This window comes from Nerophis lumbriciformis, linkage group LG24 (genome assembly GCF_033978685.3).
Source record: "Nerophis lumbriciformis linkage group LG24, RoL_Nlum_v2.1, whole genome shotgun sequence".
In the NCBI taxonomy this organism is placed as follows: domain Eukaryota; kingdom Metazoa; phylum Chordata; class Actinopteri; order Syngnathiformes; family Syngnathidae; genus Nerophis; species Nerophis lumbriciformis.
Genome location: NC_084571.2, coordinates 33,422,361 through 33,448,996, shown reverse-complemented (window position 1 = coordinate 33,448,996; position 26,636 = coordinate 33,422,361). Strand labels below are relative to the sequence as shown.

At 37.7% G+C, this 26,636-nt stretch overlaps 1 protein-coding gene across 3 annotated transcripts; it reads right to left on the bottom strand.

The window, feature by feature from the left end:
• Positions 1-719: 719 nt before the first annotated feature.
• On the bottom strand, positions 720-25,761 carry LOC133620460 (phospholipase A2-like). Of its 3 annotated transcripts, none has more exons than XM_072916008.1 (5): positions 25,665-25,761; positions 3,300-3,353; positions 2,978-3,146; positions 1,364-1,467; positions 720-972 (listed from the first exon to the last, which is right to left on the bottom strand). In XM_072916008.1, exons 2-5 carry the CDS (start codon positions 3,334-3,336, stop codon positions 821-823), a joined length of 462 nt encoding a protein of 153 aa, XP_072772109.1. In that variant the 5' UTR covers positions 3,337-3,353; positions 25,665-25,761; the 3' UTR covers positions 720-820. The 3 variants fall into 3 exon arrangements, with proteins under 3 accessions (XP_072772109.1, XP_072772110.1, XP_072772108.1); XM_072916009.1 differs by lacking the exons at positions 2,978-3,146; positions 3,300-3,353 and adding exons at positions 12,280-12,448; positions 12,603-12,656 and having other exon boundaries at positions 25,665-25,754; XM_072916007.1 differs by lacking the exons at positions 720-972; positions 1,364-1,467; positions 2,978-3,146; positions 3,300-3,353 and adding exons at positions 8,538-8,955; positions 9,348-9,451; positions 12,280-12,448; positions 12,603-12,656 and having other exon boundaries at positions 25,665-25,754.
• Positions 25,762-26,636: the final 875 nt, after the last annotated feature.

The following is a 26,636-nucleotide window of genomic DNA, read 5'->3' as shown; positions in this document are numbered from 1 at the left end:
TGAATGTGCATGAACTATTTCTGTTCAAAATAGTTTGAAATGTTAAATGTTTAAATATTAAAGGTCAGTTTACTGTACTGTGCCAACTGTACTACTATATGAGTACCTATTTTCTATTGTTTCATTGGAAATAAAACAGCAAAGTCCATTTTGCTGTTATTTGTTTTAATTATGAGACACAAGTGTGTCAAAGTCATGATTTTTTTTTTTTCATGTTTGAAAAAAGAAATTTTTATTTTAAAAAATCAGTTTCATACTTGTGAGTGTTGATGACACAGCTTTGCAACAGTTGATATTCTAGTTTCAAGCATGTTTTACTCAATATAGGTCATCAAATCCCAGCAACAAGCTGGAATATCTTACTGAGATCATTTAGAACCAAAACACTTAAAACAAGTAAAACACTCTAACATAAAATCTGCTTAGTGTAAGCAAATATCACCCTTATTTGAGATATTTAACCTTACTTAGATTTCAGTTTTTGCAGTGTACACACCTCACGCACAGTGCATATACTGAAGTTCTGCTATTTTACTATCCCAGACTGTTGCTTTCTTTATTCCTGAAGGGAAAAAAAACACACACTTTATTTAGAATTAGCCAACATCCATCCACTTTTATTTATTGATCACCGCTTGAGGAATGAAAAAGCGTAACATATTTATAATGCAAATACAGTACCTGTTATATTCCCACACAAATCAATATAAAGGATGGTGATTTTAAAACAACAAGACATGCAGTGTCCCACACATTGATTAAAGGAATAAACTATTGCTGTAAGGATGTGGCTACTATTGGTCTTCATTGACTAACAAGATCATTTTCCTCTATAGAGACATGATGGTTTGCTTCCAGAGCACTGGGAGATCTGCAAGTGTGGGGTCCAATTGTAGGGTGCATCTTTCAGGCAGTTGGCGAATTCTTCGTCACAGTGGCAGATCAACTTCTGACACTCGTCATTAGTGGTTCCTGCAAGGAAATACACACATCTGTTAGCTGAGAAGGGGATAGCATTGATTAATGTCTTCATATAACTAATGAAAGTTGGTTGAAAGTCTTTATTTGCTACACTTTTGATGTTTAAAGCACACATTGTTCTTGGACTGTAGTGCAGGTACAGCATGTGTAGTGTCTTAACTCATTAGGGACTAATAATGGAAATAGAAATAATCTGTCCCAGCGTCAAACTGTCATGGAATGCAAAAATAACCTAAAAACACAAAAGCTTTGTGTGACTTTGAAGGGTTTTTCTACCCCTTGAAATATGGGTTTGGTTTACATTGTGAATATTGCATCCTCAGAGGTGTTCAATGTTAGAGACTCCACTGTATTATCATGATAAAGGAGATGAAGAAAATACCACAATAAGCCGTCCCGTCTCTACATGACCAGTCGTAGTCCGTGTCGGTCTTGCAGCCAAATTTTTCGGCCCGAGCGTAGCAGCAGCCATGTTGGAAGCAGCACCTGCAGTCCACAAACGATGAAGATGAATGCATGTTGTGTGAGGGTTCAAATAAGTTTAGATTGTAAGTTTAGGAATTGCACGATATTTTAAAAGTGGGGCATCACAACCGCATGAGTGCATGGTTAGCATTTGACTGGTTTGAAGTCAAAAAGATAAAACGAGAAGTTGATGAGGATTTGTTTTCTTGAGAGAGGTGTGCACTCACCGGTTGGTGTGGTCTCTAGGCTTGTACACTTACTGGTCAGTCTAGTCTGTAGGCTTGTACACTTACTGGTCAGTCTGGTCTATCCAAAGACTATAAAAATGGGACCCATTACCTCCCTGCTTGGCACTCAGTATCAAGGGTTGGAATTGGGGGTTAAATCACCAAAAATGATTCCCGGGCGCGGCCACCGCTGCTGCCCACTGGTCCCCTCACCTCCCAGGAGGTGATCAAGGGTGATGGGTCGAATGCAGAGAATAATTTCGCCACACCTAGTGTGTGTGTGACAATCATTGGTACTTTAACTTTTAACAATGGTCGGTATGTGTCTCTAGGCTTGTAAACTTACTGGTCGGTCTGGTCTATAGGCTTGTACACTTACCGGTCGGTCTGGTCTATAGGCTTGTGCACTCACCGGTTGGTCTGGTCTCTAGGCTTGTACACTTACTGGTCAGTCTGGTCTATAGGCTTGTACACTTACTGGTCGGTCTGGTCTATAGGCTTGTACACTTACTGGTCGGTCTGGTCTATAGGCTTGTACATTTACTGATCGGTCTGGTCTATAGGCTTGTAAACTTACTGGTCGGTCTGGTCTATAGGCTTGTACACTTACCGGTCGGTCTGGTCTATAGGCTTGTGCACTCACCGGTTGGTCTGGTCTATAGGCTTGTACACTTACTGGTCGGTCTGGTCTATAGGCTTGTACACTTACTGGTCGGTATGTGTCTCTAGGCTTGTAAACTTACTGGTCGGTCTGGTCTATAGGCTTGTACACTTACCGGTCAGTCTGGTCTATAGGCTTGTGCACTCACCGGTTGGTCTGGTCTCTAGGCTTGTACACTTACTGGTCAGTCTGGTCTATAGGCTTGTACACTTACTGGTCAGTCTGGTCTGTAGGCTTGAACACTTACTGGTCAGTCTGGTCTATAGGCTTGTACACTTACTGGTCGGTCTGGTCTATAGGCTTGTACATTTACTGATCGGTCTGGTCTCTCGGCTTGTACACTTACCGGTCGGTCTGGTCTATAGGCTTGTGCACTCACCGGTTGGTCTAGTCTCTAGGCTTGTACACTTACTGGTCAGTCTGGTCTATAGGCTTGTACACTTACTGGTCAGTCTGGTCTATAGGCTTGTACACTTACTGGTCAGTCTGGTCTATAGGCTTGAACACTTACTGGTCAGTCTGGACTAGAGACTTGTACACTTACTGGTCAGTCTGGTCTATAGGCTTGTACACTTACTGGTCGGTCTGGTCTATAGACTTGTACACTTACTGGTCAGTCCGGTCTATAGACTTGTACACTTACCGGTCAGTCTGGTCTATAGGCTTGCCTTTCCACACGCCTCCACAGTAGCAGCCGTACGAACTATATTCAATAGAGTGTCTCCCTGTGGTACATTTGATCATTCCGTGCAGGTTACTTAGTGACCTTTTACCCTGGGGGGGTCCGGATGCAGCCAAGGAGGCCATGTTCACTGTAAAGTACAGCAAAGTACAACATCTCAGTCTGACATCTACTACATGGGCGAACAAAAAGAATATCGCTGATCATCTCCTTAGAACAGAAGTTTCTGTATGTTTTAAAAAAGTCAAATCATTTGTTATAATAATAAAAATATTGAACTTACCTGCTAAAAGCAAGAGTGTGAGGTGAAAGGCAGACATGGCTGGTGACTTCTGAGCTGCAGCACAAACGCTCACATAAACATTGTGTGTGTGCTTGTGTGTTTATATAATAAGCAGCTCGGCCAATCCAGTCATTTTGGGGCGTTTATTTTAATTTTTTTGCAAAGATTCAACAGGTAAAACTGGTACAAGAAGATTTGAACTGTCACACTGTTTTTTTTAATCTCATAATTTTCTTTTGTAACTTGTTGTGTAAGACATTCCTCTCATATTCATTTTCATAAAACAATAAATCAAGCAACTCTTTTTCCATTATACTTTTTGAAAAGCTGTAACGGGGCAATTCCACGTGTTGGTGTTGAGCGCTGGCGTCAGTAAAGTACAAACATGTGATATTTTGTGTCATTGCTCAGCTTTCTTCTATCCAGGTGAGAGGCATGATTTATGGTATACAATAAACTTCCTCGCCAGTCGATCATGTCGAAATTATACACAATCTTGTGATCACGGCGCCGCTATAAACAACTAGCATCAAATCCACCATCTCGATCTGGGGTTTTTATACAATGTACTTGCGTTTAGAGACCCTTAACCAACTTCAAACTGTTCAGCCTATTCGGGAATCACGAGCTTTCCTTTGACAAATTCCCCAAATTCCCAGATTACCCGGAATCCTAGGTTTAACGGAACATTTTTCCCATTCAATTGAATTGGCCATTTTTCAGAATTCCAACCATTTCCACAATTTTCAATATATTCAAACCATTCCACCTTCAGTATATTCCAACATTCTCGAAATTCAAACTTCCCTTTTTCTAAGTTAAAAAAAATTCCAGGATTTTCCAGACTTACTAATTTGGTTTTGGGTTTCGTATAATAACTTTTAAAATTTACGTATTTTGACCTTTTCAAACATATGCAGCACATTAATTTAATACACGCATCGCGATGTTCGCTCTTTTATTAACTGCATCGTTGATTATTACACACTGCAGACTTTATGAGAGCCAACAAACATAATGAAACATCACTTACTGTACAACGTCTGCTGTCATTACGAATGCCGACTGATAAATTATTTTTATAGTCCTGTTTTGATGAAAAATGACTCATAATCCTCACATAGAAAAAAGGGGTGGACCCAAGTGTCTTTTCGTGTCCATTTCCGAGTCTATATTGACTGTCAAAAGTCTACCAACTTTTTGGCATACATCCTCAGCTTTCTTCTATCCAGGTGAGAGGCATGATTTATGGTATACAATAAACTTCCTCGCCAGTCGATCATGTCGAAATTATACACAATCTTGTGATCACGGCGCCGCTATAAACAACTGGCATCAAATCCACCATCTCGATCTGGGTTTTTTATACAATGTACTCGCGTTTAGAGACCCTTAACCAACTTCAAACTGTTCAGCCTATTCGGGAATCACGAGCTTTCCTTTGACAAATTCCCCAAATTCCAAGATTACCCGGAATCCTAGGTTTAATGGAACATTTTTCCCATTCAATTGAATTGGCCATTTTTCAAAATTCCAACCATTTCCACAATTTTCAATCTATTCAAACCATTCCACCTTCAGTATATTCCACCATTCTCGAAATTCAAACTTCCCTTTTTCTAAGTTAAAAAAAAATTCCAGGATTTTCCAGACTTACTAATTTGGTTTTGGGTTTCGTATAATATTTAAAATTTACGTATTATGACCTTTTCAAACATATGCGGCACGTTAATTTAATACACGCATCACGACGTTTGCTCTTTTATTAACTGCATCGTTGATTATTACACACTGCAGACTTTATGAGAGCCAACAAACATAATGAAACATCACTTACTGTACAACGTCTGCTGTCATTACGAATGCCGACTGATAAATTATTTTTATAGTCCTGTTTTGATGAAAAATGACTCATAATCCTCACATAGAAAAAAGGGGTGGACCCAAGTGTCTTTTCGTGTCCATTTCCGAGTCTATATTGACTGTCAAAAGTCTACCAACTTTTTGGCATACATCCTCAGCTTTCTTCTATCCAGGTGAGAGGCATGATTTATGGTATACAATAAACTTCCTCGCCAGTTGATCATGTCGAAATTATACACAATCTTGTGATCACGGCGCCGCTATAAACAACTAGCATCAAATCCAACATCTCGATCTGGGGTTTTTATACAATGTACTCGTGTTTAGAGACCCTTAACCAACTTCAAACTGTTCAGCCTATTCGGGAATCACGAGCTTTCCTTTGACAAATTCCCCAAATTCCCAGATTACCCGGAATCCTAGGTTTAACGGAACATTTTTCCCATTCAATTGAATTGGCCATTTTTCAAAATTCCAACCATTTCCACAATTTTCAATCTATTCAAACCATTCCACCTTCAGTATATTCCACCATTCTCGAAAATCAAACTTCCCTTTTTCTAAGTTAAAAAAAAATTCCAGTATTTTCCAGACTTACTAATTTGGTTTTGGGTTTCGTATAATAACATTTAAAATGTACGTATTTTGACCTTTTCAAACATATGCGGCACATTAATTTAATACACGCATCGCGACGTTCGCTCTTTTATTAACTGCATCGTTGATTATTACACACTGCAGACTTTATGAGAGCCAACAAACATAATGAAACATCACTTACTGTAAAACGTCTGCTGTCATTAGGAATGCCGACTTCCAACATTTCCACATTTTTCAACCTATTCAAACCATTCCACCTTCAATATATTCCACCATTCTCGAAATTCAAACTTCCCTTTTTTAAGTCAAAAACAATTCCAGGATTTTAAAGAATTACTGGTTTTCCAAAGCCCTATTTCCACCCTTTTTTCTGGCAACTTCTCCTTCCACATTTTTCAACGCATTTCAACCGTTCCACTGTCAAAACATTCCTCGAAAAGGATCGGTGTTGTTTTCCATGACGATATCAGAGAAGCTGCAAGTCATTGAATTACAGTAATAAAGGGCGTCGGCTAGGGGTGTAACGGACGACGGTACAAAAATTTTTCGGTTCGGTACGTACCGCGGTTTAGAGGTGACAGTTCGGTTATATATTTATATATACATATATACATATACATATATATATATATATACATATACATATATATATATATATATATATATACATACATACTATATATATATATATATATACATATACATATATATATATATATATATATATATATATATACATATACATATATATATATATATGTATATATATATACCAGTGACGTGCAGTCACTAGAGGCGGAGCCTCACCTGCCATCATGGAAAGAAAAAAAAATTAAAAATAATTTTTTTTAATTAAATTGTTATTAGTATCCAGTGATTATACTATAAAGTTATTTTCCATTTAACTTCACCAGTTTTAGATTATTTTTATTTAAAATCGCTGAATTTTCACATTTGCCGTTCACATACTGAGAAGAGACGGTGCGGTGATCAGCAGCCAGTTGAGGCACGTCACTCAGTGCCTCAACATGGATTGCGGACTCGGCTAACTGCTGGCCTGCTGTGCAGTGAGACCGTATTGCTAAATGAACTATATTATACATTTCCATAGTTTAGTTAGCTGAGGTATATAATGTACAGTGTATTTGGTCAACAACTGTATGTGTGTAACGTATTTCTTGTGCTGAGCGATCATAAAACGGCTGCAAAAGACGCACTGGCTGAGGCTCCAGTAATCCCGCCTCCTGCGCCCCCGCCGTAGAATTGTTATATCAACTAAAGCCCACACTTAAACTTTCCACGTGCAAGATTGAATCTATTTAAAAAAGTTATTTCATAAGAAGCCAAAAAGTGCAAAAACAATAATGTTCGTGTTGGAGGAGTTGTGAATGACTGCAGGGCCACAACATTAGGTACACCTGCAGACTGCAGGTGTACCTAATTCACAACTCCTCCAACACAAACATTATTGTTTTTGCACTTTTTGGCTTCTTATTAAATAACTTTTGTAACCTATTTTCATTGGCTTCCCTCTTTGTGATGTTAAGTTCCTGTTATGCGTTGTTATACAGTATATGCCTTGAGCTCTTATTTTGAAGGCGCTAAGAGCGGAAGTGATGACACGTTGGAGTGGAGCGGAGGTTTTTGAAAGAAGGTAAATAAAGTGGTCCTCGTGTAAACTGGAGCCTCCGTGTTTGTTATTTTGTAGTTTCATACAGTATAGGCGACATTTATAAACCCTCGGTTACACTTTTTTAAATAGATTCAATCTTGCACGTGGAAAGTTTAAGTGAGGGCTTTAGTTGCAGCGCATGGACTTCATTTATAAGTAAAGGTAAGACCATAATAAAGTTTTTTTTATTAAATGTGCTTTTTTGTGTGCTACAGTTTGTATGTTTAAAGTTAAAGTTAAGTTAAAGTACCAATGATTGTCACACAAACACTAGGTGTAATGAAATTTGTCATCTGCATTTGACCCATCCCCTGGATCACCCCCTGGGAGGTGAGGGGAGCAGTGGGCAGCAGCGGCACCGCGCCCGGGAATCATTTTTGGTGATTTAACCCCCAATTCCAACCCTTGATGCTGAGTGCCAAGCAGGGAAAGGTATGAGCTTTTAAACATAAGGTAACATAAGGTATAAGGTAACATAAGGTATAAGGTATGAGCTTTTAAACATAACCCGTTAACTGCTGCCAATCAAATGGTGAATAAGATACTCTTTAGGGTTCATATGTTTGTAAATCTGACTGTGATGAAGTCAGTGCCTCACCAGCCGTCAACCTCACCGCATGTCACTGATATATATATATATATATATATATATGTATATACACTATATACATATACACACACAATATATATACAATAAACTATACATAATTATACGGTTTAAAAGTTAGTGATATAGACATTAAATATATTCATCCATTCATTTTCTTGTCCCTGTCGGGGTCGAAATAATGTAAACAGATAAAACATCTTAATGCATTTGTTATCTAGCTCAGTGGTTCTCAAACTTGTTTCACCGAGTACCAACTCAGAAAACACTTGGCTCTTTAAATACCACCATAATACCCAACATTGATATATAGTAGCGTAGCAGGCCCAAGTATTCATTGAAACAAGGCAGAGAGACATATGTTTGGCCACATTACACAGTCTTCACACAAAACGGGGCCCTTCAGGGATCGCGAGGCCCCACCCTATGCACAGTGCATACTCTATTTTACTATCACAGACTGTTGTTGTTTTAGATTCATAAAGGAAAAACACACTTTACTTTGATTTAGCCAACATTCATACATATTTGTTTATTGATCACATTTTGTAATTGTACTAAGAGCAATGAAGAAAGTTTAAAATGCAAATACAGTACATTCCCGTTTGACCAAAAGCTTGTTATATTCCCACACAAACCAAAATAAATGAGATGGGAGGCAATTTAAAAATGACAAGACATGCAGTGTCCCACACATTGATTAAAGGAATAAACTATTGCTGTAAGAATGTGGCTACTATTGGTCTTCATTGACTACCAAGATCATTTTCCTATATAGAAACATGATGGTTTGCTTCCAGAGCACTGGGAGATCTGCAAGTGTGGGGTCCAATTGTAGGGTGCATTTTTCAGGCAGTTGGCAAATTCTTGGTCACAGTGGCAGACCAACTTCTGACACCTGTCATCAGTGATTCCTGCAAGGAAATACACACATCTGTCAGCTGAGAAGAGGATAGCATTGATTCGTGTCTTCATATAACTAATGAAAGTTGGTTGAAAGTCTTTATTTGCTACACTTTTGATGTTTAAAGCACACATTGTTCTTGGACTGTAGTGCAGGTACAGCATGTGTAGTGTCCTAACTCATTAGGGACTAATAATGGAAATAGAAATAATCTGTCCCAGCGTCAAACTGTCATGGAATGCAAAAAAAAACCTAAAAACACAAAAGCTTTGTGTGACTTTGAAGGGTTTTTCTACCCCTTGAAATATGGGTTTGGTTTACATTGTGAATATTGCATCCTCAGAGGTGTTCAATGTTAGAGACTCCACTGTATTATCCTGATAAAGGAGATGAAGAAAATACCACAATAAGCCGTCCCGTTTCTACATGACCAGTCGTAGTCCGTGTCAGTCTTGCAGCCAAATTTTTCGGCCCCAGCGTAGCAGCAGCCATGTTGGAAGCAGCACCTGCAGTCCACAAACAATGAAGATGAATGCATGTTGTGTGAGGGTTCAAATAAGTTTAGATTGTAAGTTTAGGAATTGCACAATATTATAAAAGTGGGGCATCACAACCGCATGAGTGCAGAGTTAGCATTTGACTGGTTTGAAGTCAAAAAGATAAAACGAGAAGTCGATGAGGATTTGTTTTCTTGAGAGAGGTGTGCACTCACCGGTTGATATGGTCTCTAGGCTTGTACACTTACTGGTCAGTCTGGTCTGTAGGCTTGTACACTTACTGGTCAGTCTGGTCTATAGGCTTGTACCCTTACTGGTCAGTCTGGTCTGTAGGCTTGTACACTTACTGGTCAGTCTGGTCTGTAGGCTTGTACACTTACTGGTCAGTCTGGTCTATCCAAAGACTATAAAAATGGGACCCATTACCTCCCTGCTTGGCACTCAGCATCAAGGGTTGGAATTGGGGGTTAAATCACCAAAAATGATTCCCGGGCGCGGCCACCGCTGCTGCCCACTGGTCCACTCACCTCCCAGGGGGTGATCAAGGGTGATGGGTGCAGAGAATAATTTCGCCACACCTAGTGTGTGTGTGACAATCATTGGTACTTTAACTTTTAACTTTGTACACTTACTGGTCAGTCTGGTCTATAGGCTTGTACACTTACTGGTCGGTCTGGTCTATAAGCTTGTGCACTCACCGGTTGGTCTGGTCTCTAGGCTTGTACACTTACTGGTCAGTCTGGTCTATAGGCTTGTACACTTACTGGTCAGTCTGGTCTATAGGCTTGAACACTTACTGGTCGGTCTGGTCTATAGGCCTGTACACTTACTGGTCGGTCTGGTCTATAGGCTTGTGCACTCACCGGTTGGTCTGGTCTCTAGGCTTGTACACTTACTGGTCGGTCTGGTCTATAGGCTTTTGATTGATTGATTGAAACTTTTATTAGTATATTGCACAGTGAAGTACATATTCCGTACAATTGACCACTAAATGGTAACACCCGAAGAAGTTTTTAACTTGTTTAAGTCGGGGTCCACTGATTCATGATACAGATATATACTATTGTCATAATACAGTCATTACACAAGATAATCATCAGAGTATATACATTGAATTATTTACATTATTTACAATACAGGGTGTGGGATATGGAGGGGGGGTGGGGGGGTTTAGGTTTGGTTGGTATCAACACTTCTGTCATCAACAATTGCATCATCAGAGAAATGGATATTGAAACAGTGTAGGTATGACTTGGTAGGATATGTACAGCAAGTATTGGACATAGAGAGAGAGAGATCAGAAAGTATAAGAAAAAGTGTCTACATTTGATTATTTACAATCCGAAGAGGTATTATGTGGAAGGGAGGGTGTTAGTTTTGGGTTGAAGTTGCCTGGAGGTGTTCTTTTAGTGGAGTTTTGAAGGAGGATAGAGATGCCCTTTCTTTTACACCCGTTGGGAGTGCATTCCATATGGATGTGGCATAAAAGAAGAATGAGTTAAGACCTTTGTTAGATCGGAATCTGGGTTTAACGTGGTTAGTGGAGCTCCCCCTGGTGTTGTGGTTATGGCGGTCATTTACGTTAAGGAAGTAGTTTGACATGTACTTCGGTATCAGGGAGGTGTAGCGGATTTTATAGACTAGGCTCAGTGCAAGTTGTTTTACTCTGTCCTCCACCCTGAGCCAGCCCACTTTGGAGAAGTGGGTAGGAGTGAGGTGTGATCTGGGGTGGAGGTCTAGAAGTAATCTGACTAGCTTGTTCTGGGATGTTTGGAGTCTAGATTTGAGGGTTTTGGAGGTGCTAGGGTACCAGGAGGTGCATGCGTAATCGAAAAAGGGTTGAATGAGAGTTCCCGCTAGAATCCTCATGGTGCTTTTATTGACCAGAGAGGAGATTCTATAGAGAAATCTCGTTCGTTGGTTGACCTTTTTGATTACCTTGGTTGCCATTTTATCACAGGAAAGATTAGCCTCTAGAATGGAACCTAGGTAGATGACCTCATCTTTCCTGGTGATTACAATGTCACCCACTTTTATAGTGAAGTCATTGACTTTCTTAAGGTTGATGTGGGACCCAAATAGGATGGATTCCGTTTTACCCAACTGTATGGATAGTTTATTGTCAGCGAGCCAGGTGCAAGTTCTACAGAGTTCAGCACTCAGGATTTTCTCCACCTGTGACTTGTCCTTGTCTGATACCAGCAGGGCCGAGTCATCCGCAAACAAGAACAATTCACAGTCGCATGCCGATGACAAGTCGTTTATGTATATTAGGAACAGTAAAGGCCCTAATATACTGCCTTGGGGGACTCCACAGCTTACTGAGAGGGAGGGGGACAAGGTGGCGTTCACCTCTACCACCTGTTTCCTCCCCTCCAAGTAAGATTGCATCCAGCTCGATGAGGTTTTGAACACTTACCAGTCAGTCTAGTCTCTGGGATTGTATACTTACTGGTCAGTCTGGTTTATAGGCTTGTACACTAAGTTAAAGTACCAATGATTGTCACACACACACTAGGTGTGGTGAATTTGTCCTCTGCATTTGACCCATCCCCTTGTTCACCCCCTGGGAGGTGAGGGAAGCAGTGGGCAGCAGCGGTGGCCGCGCCTGGAATAATTTTTTTGTGATTTAACCCCCAATTCCAACCCTTGATGCTGAGTGCCAAGCAGGGAGGTAATGGGTCCCATTTTTATAGTCTTTGGTATGACTCGGCCGGGGTTTGAACTCACAACCTACCGATCTCAGGGCGGACACTCTAACCACTAGGTCATTGTGTAGGTGGCCTAGTGGTTAGAGGACTAACTGGTCGGTCTGGTCTCTAGGCTTGTACACTTACCGGTCAGTCTGGTCTATAGGCTTGCCTTTCCCCACGTCTCCACAGTAACAGCCGTACGAACTATATTCAATAGAGTGTCTCCCTGTGGTACATTTGATCATTCCGTGCAGGTTATTTAGTGACCTTTTACCCTGGGGGGGTCCGGATGCAGCCAAGGAGGCCACGTTCACTGTAAAGTACAGCAAAGTACAACATCTCAGTCCGACATCTACTACATGGGCGAACAAAAAGAATATCGCTGATCATCTCCTTAGAACAGAAGTTTCTGTATGTCTTAAAAAAGTCAAATAATTTGTTATAATAATAAAAAATATTGAACTTACCTGCTAAAAGCAATAGTGTGAGGTGAAAGGCAGACATGGCTGGTGACTTCTGAGCTGCAGCACAAACGCTCACATAAACATTGTGTGTGTGCTTGTGTGTTTAACAATAAGCAGCCCGGCCAATCCAGTCATTTTGGGGCGTTTTTTGCAATGATTCAACAGGTAAAACTGGTACAAGAAGATTTGAACTGTCATACCGTTTTTCTTTTTATCGCATTTTCTTTTGTAACTTGTTGTGTAAGACATTCCTCTCATATTTATTTTCATAAAACAATAAATCAAGCAAGTCTTTTTCCATTATACTTTTTGAAAAGTTTTGTGCCACTTACTGTATGTAGTGGCCGAGAAGGGTCACAGCAAATGCAGATGCCACAACACAACAACATAAAAGCCACAACCCAACAACTTTTTAGCCACAATACGATTTCAAAAAAGCCACACTACAACAACATTAAGCGTTGTTGTGTTGTGGCTTCATGTTGGTTGAAGTTTATTTCGAACATGTATACAGTTACAATACAATACATGACATATCTTACATATTTGTATTTCTCCTTACAACATATCCGAAAAGAAGAACAGTAGAATGGAACCAAGCTTTTTTAATCCTGCCCCTTTTCTACTTTATAGCAATTACTAACACATATGTTCACTTCCTGTTCTCATTTTCTAACACAATTTATATCAGGGGTCACCAACCTTTTTGAAACGAAAAGCTACTTCTTGGGTACTGATTAATGCGAAGGGCTACCAGTTTGATACACACTTAAATAAATTGCCAGAAGTAGCCAATTTGCTCAATTTACCTTTAACTCTATGTTATTATTAATAATTAATGATATTTATCTTTGTGGAAACACTGATCATCTTAATGATTTCTCACAATAAATATATATAGAAACAGATAAATATCAATATGCAACACTTTATTTTTATATTTTCCCTAAGTGCACATTTTTCAAAATTAACATTTTCAAATGACCACTTCTAAGACAGTCTTGTGAAATCACAATATCCCATTTTAAAAGGGGAACATTATCACAATTTCAGAAGGGTTAAAACCATTAAAAATCAGTTCCCAGTGGCTTATTATATTTTTCGAAGTTTTTTTCAAAATTTTACCCATCACGCCCTAAAAAAAGCTTCAAAGTGCCTGATTTTAACCACCCGTCCATTTTCCTGTGACGTCACATAGTGAAGCCAACACAAACAAACATGGCGGAAAGAACAGCAAGCTATAGCGACATTAGCTCGGATTCAGACTCGGATTTCAGCGGCTTAAGCGATTCAACAGATTACGCATGTATTGAAACGGATGGTTGTAGTGTGGAGGCAGGTAGCGAAAACGAAATTGAAGAAGAAACTGAAGCTATTGAGCCATATCGGTTTGAACCGTATGCAAGCGAAACCCGACGAAAACGACACGACAGCCAGCGACACGGGAGAAAGCGAGGACGAATTCGGCGATCGCCTTCTAACCAACGATTGGTATGTGTTTGTTTGGCATTAAAGGAAACTAACAACTATGAACTAGGTTTACAGCATATGAAATACATTTGGCAACAACATGCACTTTGAGAGTGCAGACAGCCCAATTTTCATCAATTAATATATTCTGTAGACATACCCTCATCCGCGCTCTTTTCCTGAAAGCTGATCTGTCCAGTTTTGGAGTTGATGTCAGCAGGCCAGGGAAGCTAGGGTCGATATTCTTCTCTTGATCATCTTCGGTGGCATAAGGGACGGTGTGAGCCAAGACATCCAGGGGGTTTAGCTCGCTCGTCTGCGGGAACAAACTAGCTACCGAGGTCCTTTGTCCCTGAATTGCTTACACACTCCGGCAGATTCAATGGGGGTCTGGCGGCAGATTTCTTTGACTTTATCGTTGGAAATGCATCTGCTTTGAGTGTCGCAGGATATCCACACATTCTTGCCATCTCTGTCGTAGCATAGCTTTCGTCGGTAAAGTGTGCGGAACAAACGTCCAATTTCTTGCCACTTTCGCATCTTTGGGCCACTGGTGCAACTTGAATCCGTCCCTGTTCGTGTTGTTACACCCTCCGACAACACACCGACGAGGCATGATGTCTCCAAGGTACGGAAAACAGTCGAAAAAACGGAAAATAACAGAGCTGATTTGACTCGGTGTTTGAGAAAATGGCGGATTGCTTCCTGATGTGATGTCATCGCTCCGACGGCGAATAATAGAAAGGTGTTTAATTCGCCAAAATTCACCCATTTAGAGTTCGGAAATCGGTTAAAAAAATATATGGTCTTTTTTCTGCAACATCAAGGTATATATTGACGCTTACATAGGTCTGGTGATAATGTTCCCCTTTAACTAGCTAGCCACTAACATTTTTATAAAAGAGGAGAAAACACGAAAAAAAATTTAAATTAAATTTTGAAACATAGTTTATCTTCAATTTCGACTCTTTAAAATTCAACCGGAAAAAAAGAAGAGAAAAACTAGCTAATTCGAATCTTTTTGAAAAAATTCAAAAAAAGAATTTATGGAACATCATTAGTAATTTTTCCTGATTAAGATTAATTTTAGAATTTTGATGACATGTTTTAAATTGGTTAAAATCCAATCTGCACTTTGTTAGAATTTATAACAAATTGGACCAAGCTATATTTCTATCCATCCATCCATTTTCTACCGCTTATTCCCTTTGGGGTCGCGGGGGGCGCTGGAGCCTATCTCAGCTACAATCGGGCAGAAGGCGGGGTACACCCTGGACAAGTCGCCACCTCATCGCAGAGCTATATTTCTAACAAAGACAAATCATTATTTCTTCTAGATTTTCCAGAACAAAATTTTTAAAAGAAATTCAAAAGACTTTGAAATAAGATTTAAATTTGATTGTACAGATTTCTAGATTTGCCAGAATAATGTTTTTGAATTTTAATTATAATAAATTTGAAGAAATATTTCACAAATATTCTTTGTCGAAAAAACAGAAGCTAAAATGAAGAATTAAATTAAAATGTATTTATTATTCTTTACAATAAATTTAAAAAAAATTACTTGAACATTGATTTAAATTGTCAGGAAAGAAGAGGAAGAAATTTAAAAGGTAAAAAGGTATACGTGTTTAAAAATCCTAAAATCATTTTTAAGGTTGTATTTTTTTCTCTAAAATTGTCTTTCTGAAATTTGTAAGAAGCAAAGTAAAAAAATAAATGAATTTATTTAAACAAGTGAAGACCAAGTCTTTAAAATATTTTCTTGGATTTTCAAATTCTATTTGAGTTTTGTCTCTCTTAGAATTAAAAATGTCGAGCAAAGCGAGACCAGCTTGCTGGTAAATAAATACAATTTAAAAAATAGAGGCAGCTCACTGGTAAGTGCTGCTATTTGAGCTATTTTTAGAACAGGCCAGCGGGCGACTGATCTGGTCCTTACGGGCGACCTGGTGCCCGCGGGCACCGCGTTGGTGACCCCTGGTTTATATCAATAAATCCCAAATAATTACATAAATACATCAGTTATGATTAACATTATCAGATGAGTAATATCTCATTTTCAAAAAGTTCAAGATGATTATCAGAATTTTTCTTCCTTGTACTTTGTAAACACATTTTGTTTGAAAACTTTCTTGACTTGGATTACATTTGTACATTGTTTGACTTATTTGCGTAATCCATTCCATACTTTACTTTCACATACTGATATGCTAAAGGTTTTAAGAGTTGTATGGTCATGCAAATGTTTTAAGGTAGTTTTCACTAAGGTTATGTTTGTCCTCTTTAAATGAGAAGAATCCTTCTACAAAACCCAAAACCAGTGAAGTTGGCACGTTGTGTAAATGGTAAATAAAAACAGAATACAATGATTTGCAAATCCTTTTCAACTTATATTCAATTGAATAGACTGCAAAGACACAATATTTAATGTTCACACTGAGAAACACAATTTTGTTTTGCAAATAATCATTCACTTAGAATTTAATGGCAGCAACACATTGCAAAAAAGTTGGCACAAATGCATTTTTACCACTGTGTTACATGGCCTTTCCTTTTAACAACACTCAGTAAACGTTTGGGAACTGAGAAGACCAATTTTTGAAACTTTTCAGGTGGAATTCTTTCCCATTCTTGCTTGATGTACAGCTTAAGTTGTTCAACAGTCCGGGGGTTTCCGTTGTGGTATTTTAGGCTTCATAATGCACCACACATTTTCAATGGGAGACTGGTCTGCACTACAGGCAGGCCAGTCTAGTACCCGCACTCTTTTACTATGAAGCCAGGCTGTTGTAACTCGTGGCTTGGCATTGTCTTGCTGAAATAAGCAGGGGCGTCCATGATAACGTTGCTTGGATGGCAACATATGTTGCTCCAAAACCTGTATGTACCTTTCAGCATTAATGGTGCCTTCACAGATGTGTATGTTTTAGCGCTTTCATGGCGAGTTTACTGACCCATATAAGTAAGAACTTTACACTACTGTATATTAGAAATGATAACAAACCATAACAAGAAGATAGAGACAAAGAAGAAGCTTATCGACTACGGCGTCGGCACGGACTACAAAGGTGGACTTATGCGGATCCCAAATACAGATCAGCAGGTACCAGAAGGTAAGAAAAGTTGCTTTTGCATAATATTGCGAAACAAAACACCAGATAATATGTCTTACCTTATACACACACCATAATAATACTCCTATGTTGAAGCACAGTACAATCCATCAAGCGGTGCGGCTTCATAGCTTACCAAAGTCGTACTAAAACATTTGGATAGATTTTGAGCGCCGTGTGTAATGTTCTATATTTTAAATGGAACATATAAAAATGTTGGTGTTGTTTAATTGAGTCATATTGCAGTCTACATGCATCTCTTATGTTTGACTGCCATCTACTGGTCACACTTAGCATTACCGGTACACTATATACCAAATAAAATACCTTCGAGGTTGGTTAATTATTCTGTACATTAGGTTATAAGGCGCACCGTCGAGTTTTGAGGGGAAAAAAAGGATTTTAAGTGCGCCCTATAGTCCGGAAAAAAGGGTATATTAGTAGTGTTTGAGAGCAGAATTTAACGTAAAAAAAAAAACCCACAAGGGATCGCATTACCTTGTGTTTTTTTGTGGTTCATATGGCTAAATATAACTACGAAGACCTGGTTGTGCAAATAAACTAACGTCATGTTAAGTCAAAGTAACATCTATTGTAAAATTATACTGAATTGAAATGTCGCTTTAATACGTTGAGGTAATTGTTATGCTCCTGCAGTAACAATTAGGGTTTTTGATTGATTGATTGAGACTTTTATTAGTAGATTGCACAGTACAGTACATATTCCGTACAATTAACCACTAAATGGTAACACCCGAATAAGTTTTTCAACTTGTTTAAGTCGGGGTCCACTAAAATTGATTCATGATACAGATATATACTATCTTCATAATACAGTCATCACACAACATAATCATCAGAGTATATACATTGAATTATTTACATTATTTACAATCCGGGGTGTGGGATATGTAGGGGAGGCGGGCGGGGGAGCGGGGGTTTAGTTATGTTTTGGTTTTTTCTCTGTTTTTCCTCTGTCATTTCCTGTCAGCGCTCTTATTTTGTTTATTTCCCGATTGTCTCCCTGAGTGCTGCTTCCCCTCAGCTGCGGTTGATTGGCACCTGGCCACACCTGGTGTCAATCAGCCAGCTGCTATTTAAACCTGCCTTCCCCTCCAGTCAGTGCTGGATTATTGTAGTGTCTACTTGTCATTGTCGATGTCATCACTACCTGTCATTAGAGCTACTACCTGTCATGTCTACTACTTGTCGTTGTTTGCGGTAAGCTGTTCCTGTTTGATAGTTCCTTATAGCTAATTACCAGTGATGGGTTGATGAGGCGTCATGAAGCGTTTCGACACATTGCAAAACTGTATTGATACTGTGTCGATACTGTGTCACTAAATACTGACATCTGCTGGACATTAAAAGTCCCTACAGGCAACCTATGGACCGACTCAACTGACACTGATTTTATGACCTAGTACAGTGGTTCTCAACCTTTTTGAAACCAAAAACTACTTCTTGGGTACTGATTAATGCGAAGGGCTACCAGTTTGATACACACTTAAATAAATAAATATATTGTCATTTGTAAGTTACACGTAAGTGTGATTTAAACAAGAATAGATAAATAAATAAATTTATATATATAAAAAAATGGGTATCTCTGTCTGTCATTCCGTCGTACATTTTTTTTTCCTTTTACGGAAGTTTTTTTGTAGAGAATAAATGATGAAAAAAAACACTTAATTGAACGGTTTAAAAGAGGAGAAAACACGAAAAAATGTAAAATAAAATTTGAAACAGTTTATCTTCAATTTCGACTCTTTAAAATTCAAAATTCAACCGACAACAAGAAGAGAAAAACTAGCTTATTTGAATCTTTTTGAAAAAATTAAAAAAAGAATTTATGGAACATCATTAGTAATTTTTCCTGATTAAGATACATTTTAGAATTTTGATGACATGTTTTAAATTGGTTAAAATCCAATCTGCACTTTGTTAGAATATTTAACAAATTGGACCAAGCTATATTTCTAACAAAAGACAAATCAGTATTTCTTCTAGGTTTTCCAGAACAAAAAAGTTAAAAGAAATTCAAAATACTTTGAAATAAGATTTAAATTTGATTCTACAGATTTTCTAGATTTGCCAGAATAATTTTTTTGAATTTTAATCATAATAAGTTTGAAGAAATATTTCACAAATATTCTTCGTCGAAAAAACAGAAGCTAAAATATTTATTATTCTTTACAATAAAAAAATAAATAAATTTACTTGAACATTGATTTAAATTGTCAGGAAAGAAGAGGAAGAAATTTAAAAGGTAAAAAGGTATATTTGTTTAAAAATCCTAAAATCATTTTTAAGGTTGTATTTTTTCTCTAAAATTGTATTTCTAAAAGTAATAAGAAGCAAAGTAAAAAATAAATGAATTTATTTAAACAAGTGAAGACCCATCCATCCATCCATTTTATTATTATTATTATTCCAAGTGAAGACCAAGTCTTTAAAATATTTTCTTGGATTTTCAAATTCTATTTGCGTTTTGTCTCTTTTAGAATTAAAAATGTCGAGCAAAGCGAGACCAGCTTGCTAGTAAATAAATACAATTTAAAAAATAGAGGCAGCTCACTGGTAAGTGCTGCTCTTTGAGCTATTTTTAGAACAGGCCAGCGGGCGACTGATCTGGTCCTTACGGGCTGCCTGGTGCCCGCGGGCACCGCGTTGGTGACCCCTGACCTAGTATATACAATAATATAAACCAAGTCATTGTATTTCATTTAGGATTATTTCATATCTTCATTTAAATAAAAATATATTTTTATCTTTTTTAGATACAGTCAATAAATAATGTGAACATGTATAATAACATGGAAATCTAAGAGAACGGGTTGTGGATGATTGTGGACTGGGAATTTTTTTAATTTTATTTTTTTACAAAAAATAAAAAAAAAAGTTTTTCCGACGTATTACATTTTAGACGATTTCTCTTCTTAGTTATTATTTCTCCAGCTGTAGAAAAGAGCCACTCACAGGGCACAGAGGAGGCGTCAGTGCGACACAGTTCGCGTATCGGTCACGTGACCAAAACAACTCATGATCGGTCACGTGACTTTCTAAAAGCGGTACGCGCACCGACACAGGGTTTATGCTCTATGAGCTCGACGCATGCGCCGATGCATCGGTGTTGCCGGACCCATCACAACTGTTTTCAGTTTTGGCTATTCCTAGTTTCTGGTTTGTGTTTTTTCCTTTATTTGACGGACATTAAATCATGTTTTCTCGCTCAATGCCTGCCGTCCTCTCTGCATCTTGGGGTTCGTCACCTACTCAACCTGACACATAGAGAGAGAGATCAGAAGGCATAAGAAAAAGTATCTACATTTGATTATTTACAATCCGGGGAGGGTGTTAGCTTGGGGTTGAAGTTGCCTGGAGGTGTTCTTTTAGTGCGGTTTTGAAGGAGGATAGAGATGCCCTTTCTTTTACACCTATTGGGCATACTTGCCAACCTTGAGACCTCCGATTTCGGGAGGTGGGGGGAGGGAGGGTGGGGGGTGGGCGTGGTCGGGTGGGGGGGGCGTGGCTAAAAGCGGAGGAGTATATTTACAGCTAGAATTCACCAAGTCAACTACTTCATATATATATATATATATATATATATATATATATATATATATATTATCTATATATATTATCTATATATATATATATATATATAGATTATATATTATATTATATTATTATTATATATATATATATATAAGAAATACTTGACGTTCAGTGAATTCTAGCTATATATATATATATATATATATATATATATATTTTATTATATATATACACATATATACATATATATATATATAAGAAATACTTGACATTCAGTGAACTCTAGCTATATATATACACATATATATATATATATATATATATACATACACACATGTATATATATGTATTTTATTATATATATATATATACACATACATACATACACACATATATATACCGGTGTATACACATACATACATACACATACATACACATATATATATATATATAAAATAAATACTTGAATTTCAGTGTTCATTTATTTACACATATACACACACATAACACTCATCTACTCATTGTTGAGTTAAGGGTTGAATTGTCCATCCTTGTTCTATTCTCTGTCACTATTTTTTTAACCATGCTGAACACCCTCTTTGATGATGCATTGATGTGTGGCACGCACAAAAGTGTTTTCTTCAAATGCACTAGATGGCAGTATTGTCCTGTTTAAGGGTGTCACAACATTGCTGTTTACGGCAGACGAACTGCTTTACGGTAGACGAAAAACGTGACTGCTGTTGTTGTGTGTTGTTACCGCGCTGGGAGGACGTTAATGAAACTGCCTAACAATAAACCCACATAAGAAACCAAGAACTCACCCTCCATAATTCTAAAGTTATAATGTGATTGGGCAGGTATGCTGTTTAAATTGTGGGTTAATACTCAAATAAAATATTTGTTATTATGGACTTGAGTCCGCCTGAATTTCGGGAGATTTTCGGGAGAAAATTTGTCCCGGGAGGTTTTCGGGAGAGGCGCTGAATTTCGGGAGTCTCCCGGAAAATCCAGGAGGGTTGGCAAGTATGCTATTGGGAGTGCATTCCATATTGATGTGGCATAGAAGGAGAATGAGTTAAGACCTTTGTTAGATCGGAATCTGGGTTTAACTTGGTTAGTGGAGCTAACCCTGGTGTTGTGATTATGGCGGTCATTTACGTTAAGAAAGTAGTTTGACATGTACTTCGGTATCAGGGAGGTGTAGCGGATTTTATAGACTAGGCTCAGTGCAAGTTGTTTTACTCTGTCCTCCACCCTGAGCCAGCCCACTTTGGAGAAGTGGGTAGGAGTGAGGTGTGAGGTCTAGAAGTAATCTGACTAGCTTGTTCTGGGATGTTTGGAGTCTAGATTTGAGAGATTTGGAGGTGCTAGGGTACCAGGAGGTGCATGCGTAATCAAAAAAAGGGTTGAATGAGAGTTCCCGCTAGAATCTTCATGGTGCTTTTGTTGACCAGAGAGGAGAATCTGTAGAGAAATCTCGTTCGTTGGTTGACCTTTTTGATTACCTTGGTTGCCATTTTATCACAGGAAAGATTAGCCTCTAGAATGAAACCTAGGTAGGTGACCTCATCTTTCCTGGTGATAACAATGTCACCCACTTTTATAGTGAAGTCATTAACTTTCTTAAGGTTGATGTGGGACCCAAACAGGATGGATTCCGTTATACCCAAGTGTATGGATAGCTTGTTGTCAGCGAGCCAGGTGCAAATTCTACAGAGTTCAGCACCGAGGATTTTTTCCACCTGTGACTTGTCCTTGTTTGATACCAGCAAGGCAGAGTCATCCGCAAACAAGAACAATTCAGTCGCATGCCGATGACAAGTCGTTTATGTATACTAGGAACTAGTGATGGGTCCGGCAACACCGATGCATCGGCGCATGCGTCGAACTCATAGAGCATAAACCCTGTGTCGGTGCGCGTACCGCTTTTAGAAAGTCACGTGACCGATCATGAGCTGTTTTGGTCACGTGACCGATACGCGAACTGTGTCGCACTGACGCCTCCTCTGTGCCCTGTGAGTGTGTCTTTTCTACAGCCGGAGAAATAATAACTAAGAAGAGAAACGTCTAAAATGTAATACGTCGGAAAAACTTTTTTTTTTTTTTTTAATAAAAATGTGTAAAAAAATTAAATTAAAAAAATTCCCAGTCCACAATCATCCACAACACGTTCTCTTAGATTTCCATGTTATGATACATGTTCACATTATTTATTGACTGTATCTAAAAAAGATAAAAATATATTTTTATTTAAATGAAGATATGAAATAATCCTAAATGAAATACAATGACTTGGTTTATATTATTATTGTATATACTAGGGCAGGGGTCTCAACGCGGTGCCCGCGGTCAGGGGCGCTGAAAAGGGGGGGTAAAGGAGACGGATTCTAGGGGCCCATGATGGAGGGGGGGCCCAGAAAGGCCCCTAATGATGATGAAATTATAATACAGAAAAAATAATTACACTGTGTTGGGGGCCCTGTAAAGATTCTTTTCATGGGGCCCAAAATCCCTAGCGGCGCCCCTGCCCGCGGTCACCAGGTAGCCCGTAAGGACCAGATCAATCGCCCGCTGGCCTGTTCTAAAAATAGCTCAAAGAGCAGCACTTACCAGTGAGCTGCCTCTATTTTTTTTAAATTGTATTTATTTACTAGCAAGCTGGTCTCGCTTTGCTCGACATTTTTAATTCTAAAAGAGACAAAACTCAAATAGAATTTGAAAATCCAAGAAAATATTTAAAAGACTTGGTCTTCATTTGGAATAAGCGGTAGAAAATGGATGGATGGATGGGTCTTCACTTGTTTAAATAAATTCATTTATTTTTTACTTTGCTTCTTATTACTTTTAGAAATACAATTTTAGAGAAAAAATACAACCTTAAAAATGCTTTTAGGATTCTTAAACAAATATACCTTTTTACCTTTTAAATTTCTTCCTCTTCTTTCCTGACAATTTAAATCAATGTTCAAGTATTATTGTAAAGAATAATAAATATTTTAGCTTCTGGTTTTTCGACAAAGAATATTTGTGAAATATTTCTTCAAACTTACTATGATTAAAATTCAAAAAAATTATTCTGGCAAATCTAGAAAATCTGTAGAATCAAATTTAAATCTTATTTCAAAGTATTTTGAATTTCTTTTAAAATTTTTGTTCTGGAAAATCTAGAAGAAATACTGATTTGTCTTTGTTAGAAATATAGCTTGGTCCAATTTGTTAAATATTCTAACAAAGTGCAGATTGGATTTTAACCAATTTAAAACATGTCATCAAAATTCTAAAATGTATCCTTATCAGGAAAAATTACGAATGATGTTCCATAAATTCTTTTTTTTCTTTTTTCAAAAAGATTCAAATTAGCGAGTTTTTCTCTTCTTTTTGTCGGTAGAATTTTGAATTTTAAAGAGTCGAAATTGAAGATAAACTGTTTCAAAATTTTATTTTTATTTTTTTCGTGTTTTCTCCTCTTTTAAACCGTTCAATTAAGTGTTTTTTTCATCATTTATTCTCTACAAAAAACCTTCTGTAAAAGGAAAAAAAAATGTACGACGGAATGACAGACAGAAATACCCATTTTTTATATATAAAATGTATTTATTTAGCTATTCTTGTTTAAATCACACTTACGTGTAACTTACAAATGACAATATATTTATTTATTTATTTAAGTGTGTATCAAACTGGTAGCCCTTCGCATTAATCAGTACCCAAGAAGTAGTTTTTGGTTTCAAAAAGGTTGGTGACCCCTGTACTAGGGCATAAAATCAGTGTCAGTTGAGTCGGTCCATAGGTTGCCTGTAGGGATTTTTAATGTCCAGCAGATGTCAGTATTTAGTGACACAGTATCGACAAAGTATCGACACAGTATCAATACAGTTTTGCAATGTGTCAAAACGCTTCATGACGCCTCATCAACCCATCACTACTAGGAACAGTAAAGGCCCTAATATACTGCCTTGGGGGACTCCACAGCTCACTGAGAGGGGGGGGGGGCGACACGGTGTCGTTCACCTCTACCACCTGTTCCCTCCCCTCCAAGTAAGATTGCATCCAGCTCGATGAGGTTTTGTCAAATCCGATTGCTCTGAGCTTATCCAACAGTATAGCGTGGTTAATGGTGTCAAAGGCCTTCTGAAGGTCCAGCATGACCATGCCGCAGTATTTGCCCGCGTCCACCTCATGTTTGATGTGGTCGCTCAGATAGAGAAGGCATGTGTCAGTGGAGTGGTTAGTTCTGAAGCCGGATTGGAATTTGTACATGAGTTTATTAGTGGCAAGGTAACTATCGACCTGTTCATAAACTATTTTTTCCATTACTCTCAAAATGGAACTGAGAATAGAAACAGGTCGGTAGTTGCCAGAATGTAAGCGCAATTTGCTACAAAAGGCATTAATCATATTGTGTTATTGTGATGTTTAATAAAATATGACGAAATGTGAGTTGAGGTTGAAGGAATGTTTCAATAGCACTCACTAGTGGACAGTTTGTGTTACTACAACTTTTCTGTGTGACATTTGAGTGTGAGAGTCACGCAATTTAACCCTTTCTCACGCCACACTTGACCTTCCTCAGTCTTACATTCCATCATTTACTACTCTATTCTTATTTATTCATAATAAAAAACGTGTTTCCTAGCGGCCTGCCATAGTTCAAGTAATTCTGATCGATTTACCAAAAGAACTATTCCACAGACCAAGCATTAAATTATTGCGCCAAAATCTAGCCAATCACAGAAGACACCAAGCAATGTAAACCAATCAGATGCAGCATAAGGCGGGTCTTTGCGTCTTTTTATTTTTCCACACATATAACATTAATTGCGACCCCGAAAGGGATAAGCAGTAGAAAAATGGATAGATGGATATAATACTTCAACAAAGTCGTAGTAAAATAAAAACTTACGGACTGATTACTCACCCCTGGTGGACTTTTAAAGGAGATAAACGCAATTTTTCCACTTCCTTGTGTCACGTAAACCAGGAAGTTGGGTTTGCTCTAACTCACTTGTGATTGGTCAGAGCTAAAAGGGACTGACTGGTTTTATAGGCTGTATGAAGTCACGTGGTTTTACCTAGAAGTGGGTGAGGATTATTTTAAAAAGGCTGGGAAAATTACAATTTCCTGCCTAATATGTTGTTAAAATGTACATTTACGATAAACTGCAACAATATAACATTTCAACGTCTTGACATTCTGTCGCTTATTAGAGATATACTGTATATAATTGGATACAAATACAGACACGACTTGTTGTCTTTTAGATTAAACGTTAAAATCTGGCTCTATCTTCTGTCAGGTTTGTGTATTGCATAAACAAAATGGGTGTCCAAACTTTTTCCACCAAATTCCGCATACTGGGATATTTTTGTAATTTTTAAATGTTTAAAATTTTTATTTTTGTATTTTTTTATATATAGATGACCAAGTATAACATTATTAATAATTATTTACAACAGCTCAGCCTTTTCTCATTACATTCCGATTATTTTGCTCTTTTTCTTACGATTTTACTGTTGCTGTTTTCCCTCTGTAAGAATAGAATAATAGTAATTATTGAACTTATAATAATAATAATAATAATAATAATAATACAAATGTGTAACTGCATAACCTAGTATGTCAAAAAGTCTGCCTATATGAACATTTTAATAGGGTTTATAATTGTTGTTATTTTTTAGAATCAATTAATTCATAGGTTACTATTAGTTTTATTTTTGAATTAAATAGCTTTTTTAATATATATTTTTTTATTTTATTTTGAGAGCTTCTAATATTTTAGATCAGAGGTGTCTAAACCTTTTCCACCAAGTCAAAAGTATGCAAGGGCCATTTTGATATATTCTTTTAAAATATGCTAAAAACAGATAAATAGAGACAAAACTTTGTGTC

Bases quoted from the DNA above. Each gene is read 5' to 3' on its own strand.
- LOC133620460 (XM_072916008.1), bottom strand. From the start codon at position 3,336: ATGTCTGCCTTTCACCTCACACTCTTGCTTTTAGCAG. The intron at 1,468-2,977 runs GTAAGTGTACAA...TGTGGACTGCAG, and splicing joins CCTATAGACCAGACTGACCG to GTGCTGCTTCCAACATGGCT. The intron at 973-1,363 runs GTATTTTCTTCA...ATTTCCTTGCAG, and splicing joins AGACGGGACGGCTTATTGTG to GAACCACTAATGACGAGTGT.